Genomic DNA, 7,114 nt, shown 5'->3' with positions numbered 1-7,114 from the left:
CTTGTTCTTTTTTCTTTTTTTTATATATAATGTGCTGTAGTGAGCAATACCCACTGATTGTACAATGGCTCAATCAGTGGGCAATCAGTGGCTCACAGCTGCCAAGTTCTCAATTGCAATGAAGGAGGTGTCGATGTACTCTGACTTTAAAGGACTGCAGTCCGTTGTTGTAGATGTTACCCACAATGGTGTCTGGGAGTTGGTTCCAGATCTGAACACCAGTGTGGATGAAGGTCCGGCCCGTGGAGCTGGTTCTAGATACTGGTTGTGCAAGTGCGTGGGTTGGCATAGCAAGACTAGTTCTGGTTGTGCGTCTGAAGGTGTACGGCTTGGGGAGCATTGTCTTCAGGCCTGCTGGGCATGTGTCGGTGTGCATTTTGTACAAGAGTGCCGCAGCGGCCACTTGGCGACGGTGCTGAAGAGATGGGATGTTCAGTGTCAACCTAGCTTCTTGTTCGTTTGTTCCTATGATTTTAAGTGCCCTCCTTTGAACAGAATTCAGGAGTCCCAACGAGGTGGCAGGTGCACTCATCCAGCACAGTGAGGCATACTCCATAACACTGCGTACCTGTGCCTTGTACACTGCAGCTCTTCCACTGGGAGTGAGCTTGTGGGCAACTCGCCTCATAGCTCCAAGTTTCTGACCAGCTCTAGCTGCAGTGTTTAAGGTGTGTTTTGTCCAGCTGAGCTTGTTGTCAATAGTGACTCCCAAGATTTCCAGTTCGTCTTTCTCAGCCAGTTTGGTGTTTCCAAAGAAAAGATCTGACCTTGCTCGAGATCTTTTTCTAGAGATTGTCATTGTTTTGCACTTGGTTGGTTCAATTGTAACTTTCCATTTCTCAGCCCAGATCCTCATTCTTTCCAAGTCCCTGTTTAGGCTCATCACTGCTGAGGCTCTGTCGTCGTTTGTTCTGACTACATAGTAGAGAGTGGAGTCATCTGCATATAGATATGGAGGGCTCTCACACCCGTCTCCCACATCATCTATAAAGACTGAGAACAGCAGGGGTCCCAGAATTGAACCCTGAGGGACAGATGCATTGATGGATGTCGTGGTTGAGGACTGGCCGGAAAGGACCACTTTTATTGAACGGTCAGAGAGATAACTCTCAATCCACATCAGCAGCTTGCCGCAGACTCCCTTGCTTCTGAGTTTTGAACAAAGTCCGTTGTGCCATACTTTGTCAAAAGCCCCCTTGATGTCCAGGGCTATGAGACACACTTCATATCCATTATCCAGTGCATCCAGTTTAAGCTTATATTGTTACAAAAATAAATAAAATTATTTCTTGCTTACTTGTCCATTGTTCATGACAGTTTTTCTTTCACTTTGTAACAATTAAAAATTCAATTTAAAGTATCTAAACAAAACCAATACAACATACCTGTGCACTGGGTTCCAACAGGTCTGCAATGATCTGTGTGAAAAGTAAATGTACTACATGTATTTGCATTGTACGGCAATTTATATGATACATGTCAAACAATGTAAGAGTCCAGCAAGAGATATAAAGACTGACGCTACAGATATGTACGGTACATAAATATCGAAGTCCAACACTATATATTTAAAAAACTCACTGCAAAAGGGGCCTGCGTGACTTGTGGAAGAGCCGCGTACAAGCTATGTACACCCATAATAATACGTGTTAGCTAAAGCGGAAAGTAAACGAGGCGGCTCCTAATTCTGAAGATATCTACATCTATATCGACACTCCTGATCTGCTAAGAGTTTATGTTGTGTCACAAGAGTATTCACAGAACGTTACCTGTTGTCGTCTGCGTTTTTCGAACGCCGTACGTGGGCCGCTTACAGCAGACGACGCCCCACTCTTAGCCGGTCTTTCGTCAAACGCATATACATCCGGCACGGCTGTGGGCTTCAACTGAACGCGTTTACGTATTCCGAATTCCCGCTCGAGTCCGCCGACAAACTGGTCGCTGGAAAAGTGCCGGCTACACAGTTCCGCCTTTGCCCCTCCCGTCCAGTTGTTTCTACGGCGCTGTACGTACTGGATCCACAATCGCCTTCTCCGCGGGCTGCTTGGAAAACTATGCAAACTAAGTCCTAATTTCGTAGTCCCAGAACAGCCATAAGCTACACATCTACGCACCATATAATAACAAAGATAAACAAAGATACTGACGAAAAAACTTGGGCTGACAAAAAAACTACATGACAGTTCCTGTCGTCTGCTAAACTATGACGCTCGCGTTCCTACTATGACGTCACTTCCGGTCTCACTGCCGAGTTTACACTAGAGTAGAGCTGGTGGACTTAACACTCAGTTTTCGCAAATTCATGGGCGCTCGGATAAAAATGAGGCAATTTCTACAATTACATGTGTGGAAAGCTGTTTATTCCCCAAAATGCACATCCCTTGTTACATAGAGGCTTTAAAGGCCTGCAGAAGTAAAGTATAAAACATACCGGTTCGATTTTCCCACATATTAAAATTAGGTATCAAGATAGTCTTATCCGTTTTTTACCAGATGTTATTGCACCACTTTGATAAGACACATCAATAAGACACACCAGAAAGCCCGTTAAGTTTGATCACGAAAATTTGAGACTTAAATATACCACGGCAGTAGTAACAAACAAAGCTTTGATTTGAATCAGCCGCAGTTACACGTCGGCATTTCTCAGAGGCCACTCATAAAGGAGCGGCTGGAAAGTTAAACTCTGCACAAAATCAACCAAGATTCGGCCACACGATTTTCTTCAAGGTTTCATCAAGGCTGATACCTCTTGTAAGTCCAGTATTTTATTTGCTGTGGCATAGTAGGTATTAATGTCGCCCGTGTCTTTGTATAACGTTATGTAACAACAAAGGCATACTACCTAGTGTCAGACGGGCATTGCTGTATTTTTATTAATTTTGAAGCAAGGACAGAATGACAGAGTTACATACACGACGATCATGTACGAACCAATACCAGCATTTAATTCAAATTTAGTGCGGTTAAATTGCAAGTTTGCAGTTTGTAAGCTAATTTTCAAATTGATTATTGGTTAAAATGTAGCGATCACAGATAGCATTTTTAAATTTTCATGCTCAAAGTTCAACGATATGTCGTTAGGTATCCCCTTATTTTTTATTTCAATACTTTTATTCGCTTTTTATTATTGAGGCCCTCTTTATGATGTTTATGATTTTGCGTCTGTGATTCAAAACTTGCACCTACGCTGGAAACGGTTTTACACCTCGAATTAAGTTGCGTTTCGTGTGTGTATACCACGATTTCTTTGAACACTTCCTGGGAAACTGAATTGTAAGGCCTTTGGAGTTACGCGTTTATACTTAAGACCCACATATGTACACAAAGTCACCTATATAGGGTCAATTTTGTTTCCTGTTGTAACTGTCGTAAATGTCGTAACAATGTTTCAACTTTACACTTACAAACATTTGCAAGTCCATTTATGTAATGTACAAATGTAAATAACTCAACAAATTGATACAGTTCCTCACATTTAAATCTGGTTCCCGAGTGACACTCTCTGAGAATTTTCTACCACAGACCACACATGTCTCAGGTTATCAGGTTATCAGTGGATCCGGGTAATAGTCGTGTCTTATTTGTTTTCTCTGCTTTAAGTTCAACCGCGCCCGCGTAGGGTTCCTGTTTACAGCATACAGCATTAGGGCATATTAGAAATATTAGTATGGACCTATTATGTAATATATGCAGAATTCTTCGGAAAAAAATGTTTTAAGATTTTTATAAGGTCTATTTACCCTCAAAAAATAGGTTATTTGTACAAAATAATTAAATACATTTAACTTCGCCATGCGAACAAATAACAGGTATTTTGTGTCGGTGCCAAGTTATTGGCCTGCTGTAGAAATGCATAAAACATACCGATTCGATTTTCCCACGTCTGAAAATAATTTATCAAGCATTTCCCCTTTTTTTACCAGGTCTTATTGCACCACTTTAACCCTATCTAGACGGGGGGTGTGGCTAAAAGTGCCCGCGCCAACTTTCAAATCACATAGCGTCTGAATGGCTAGTGCTAGAACGGCCAAACTTGATAACTTTTCCTAGAATATTGTTGGCAACAATTGTATATCATTGGAATAAGATAACAATTTTTGGTGTTGCCATGACAACGGGTTTCTGACAGGCATATTTGCTAAATTTAGTAATTTTCCTTTCAACAATAGAATTTTACGGGTTTTACATGTATGTCTAGTTACACATAGTTTCTAATATTAATAACATCCCATACAATTTTATAAAAATATATTATTAAAAATGCATAATTTATGCTAATTCGATGACGTCATTGGTCAAAATCCAAGACCATATCATTACAACAAGGTATATACAGTTTTTTCCTTAAAATTTCATCAATATTTCAATTTCTTTTATAAAATTTTAAAAAGATTGATATGAACTTCTTTAGTCTGTTTACAATGTATTTTAGACTTCATCCTGAAAAAATATTTTTGAAGATCCAAGATTGATGATCCAAGATGGTGGATAGCTTAAATATGCATGACGTCATTTTATGACGTCACCGGTGTTGCTATGGGCAATATAAGACTTAGTACACCTTAATATTCTGTCATGAACACTTTTTGTTCCGGGTCGGAGTTTAAATCTGACCAGAGTCTAAGTAAGTGCGCAGTAAATCGCCGGAAACGTGACTTTGTATGGTATGTTTTGGCCGCGATATCCCTGAAATCGTAATATCTGTGTACATATATTTGTATTTTCTGAAAACCCTGTTAGTTGTAGCCTTTATAGGTGGAGTAATGTTTATGGTATTAGTCCGCGCGGATGGTTATGTGGACTTTTCGCCTGACCGCCGGGATGGTACGTTCTATATGAGTTGTGGGTGTGTTCGGGCCATCGAAGATAGCGGTAAACGTATCGCATCGATTTTGATTACATTTAAATTTTGGAAACATTAGGTTCTAAGCTTCTTCGAGTACTATGCCGTTACCCTGGGAAAATTGTTTTTTTCCATGCAGCCATGGTTAAAAATGACGAAAAAATGACCCCTTATTTAAAAATGTACTTTGATGTGCCTTATTTACCCCTAAATAAGTTGGGCGCACAAAATATAAATCAAGTGTATTTATAAGCGGCACGGCACACCTTTCCACCAAAAGAGTGAAAAATTCCGACCCGCGTACAGTAATGACAGCCCGTCGGGCTGAGGGTGTCAAATTGCTCCGAACACGGAAGGAAACTCCGGTCCGAGACCTTAATAAGACGGCGCGTGCGCAGAAAATGACGTCATCGATGACGTAATTTCGATTGATTTGAATTTTTCTGGCCGAAGCTGTTTGGTTCTGCAAAAAAACCGCATAATTCTATTGTTTTGGGGTCAAATAGTCCGGATATACATGTGGGGTCCTAGGCGCCCCCCTCCCCCTTTGCCCCCCTCCCCCGACTCTCCGTGAAGGGCAGTTTTAATCGTTTCTGGACGATAAAATGTTCTCAAATGAATTCATTTTCTATGTCATTTTATGTGGGTCGACCTCTAAATTTAACTTCCGCATAATTTCGGCCAAGTCTCTCCATTTATGGTGACTACAACTGACATTTTAAAGGTAAATTGGAGTGTTTTAAGCCTAATTAAGGCAAAACTAGGTTTTCTGATTTACGGTTCAGGGCTCCTTTAAATCTCGACTTTCTTTTCGCTGGCTGGTGTTAAGTCATAGCCTAATAAGTACTTCACGCAACTTTGCAGCATTTATTTCGACTACTCGCTCCTAGCCACGGCAGCATCACCCAGATTGTGTTTTGCGCCTCGTAAGATCGCAGTTTTTCACACATTTAAGGTGCGCTGTGCTACTTAATAGGCCATTCACGGCAAAATAGTGAAGAGTTTGGTGTCGGACTCGTTTGATTAGGAAAGTGCGGACTCAGTTCTATCACTCAAGGTCAAAATCTGACGTATTCTTCATTTTAGTTTAAAGCGGTGAAGCAAAAACGCGACCCCCTGCTGTTTAACTTGGAGAACGCATGACGTCACTGCGTGACGTCATCGATCCCAACTTTAAAAGAAGTTTTCCGCAAGTGTGCAGCACGGAAAGGACGATAAAACTACATCTATCTATAGCCGAGGACCAGGGCAGGCGTTTCCTTCCGTTTTAACTGATTTGAGAAAGGCGATGCTTAAAAAAACGGTACTTTTTAATTTCTCCATTGTGACGCTGCGTTGGGGCCGCGTCTTGGCAAAATTGCCTCAGAACACCGTCTTTTTCACATGACTTTTTCACATAACTATAGTATGAAGTGACATGTAATTACAAATTCAACAGTTGAATAGCTATTCCCTACATTATTAATTGATATTTTTATTTGCTTAATGCAAACTTTTAATTTTCAAGATAAAAAAGCGCTTATGCCCCGCATTCCAATGCCTGAGCAGGAAAGTTCACATACCTACAAAAACACTTCAATACAGTACCTACTTTTGATATGATACGCCAAAAAGCAGTTACTCAAGCAACTGGATATGATTTTGAAAACGTCAGACGTTTCAGCTAGTATCCACTAGCTTTCGTCAGTGACTGAGAGACCAGAAGGGAAAGCAGGTTTATAAGCACAACCTATTGATTGATATGCAAATAAAGTGAAGACAAATTTTTGGAAGTCAAAAAAGGAACAAACACGGCGGTCTGTCACTACGGCATTCTTTCCCATTGCTAGGCGCGTTCTAAAAAGCATCGGGTTACAAGACGCTATTTTGGCCTGTTTTGGACTACCCGTAAAACACTTGAAAATAAACAAAAAAGATTTAATGGTAAATTTCGTCAAATTAAAATGAAATTATTGCCTTAACATCCTTTTAATATTAGCTGTTTATGTTAAATCATTGATTTTTCAAAATTTCGCTTCGACAGCCGTCACGCCACGTACTAAATCGAACGCGTTTCGAACCGTTTTATTTGCAGTTCGAATCGATCCGCGATCCCTACCAACGCCGTTGCTAAGGAAACTCTTTTCGCGCGGCAGTTGGATGAAACCCCAGCACTATATATGCTGTAATATTTTTTTTTTGTTTCTAAAGATTTTTTTTCTGAAATTTCAGGTAATTGTTACCCACAAAGTCGTCCCTCAATACAGTGCAGAAAACTCAGTTTCCCCC

At 40.6% G+C, this 7,114-nt stretch overlaps 1 protein-coding gene across 1 annotated transcript in view; it reads left to right on the top strand.

Annotated features, from left to right (window-relative positions):
* The window catches only part of LOC109469055 (cilia- and flagella-associated protein 54-like), a 5,200-nt gene extending 4,556 nt beyond the window's left edge, over positions 1 to 644 (top strand). Inside the window, exons 9-10 of the mRNA XM_019767441.1 lie at positions 125 to 233; positions 496 to 644. Of these exons, the coding sequence (XP_019623000.1) occupies positions 125 to 233; positions 496 to 644 (258 nt within the window). The remainder of the gene's footprint in view (positions 1 to 124; positions 234 to 495) is intronic.
* The last annotated feature ends 6,470 nt before the right edge of the window (positions 645 to 7,114 follow it).

This window comes from Branchiostoma belcheri, unplaced genomic scaffold (assembly GCF_001625305.1).
Source record: "Branchiostoma belcheri isolate BF01 breed outbred unplaced genomic scaffold, Haploidv18h27 scaffold20, whole genome shotgun sequence".
Taxonomy (NCBI): domain Eukaryota; kingdom Metazoa; phylum Chordata; class Leptocardii; order Amphioxiformes; family Branchiostomatidae; genus Branchiostoma; species Branchiostoma belcheri.
The sequence above is the reverse complement of the archived record's forward strand: the minus strand, read 5'-3'. Positions and strand labels throughout refer to the sequence as shown.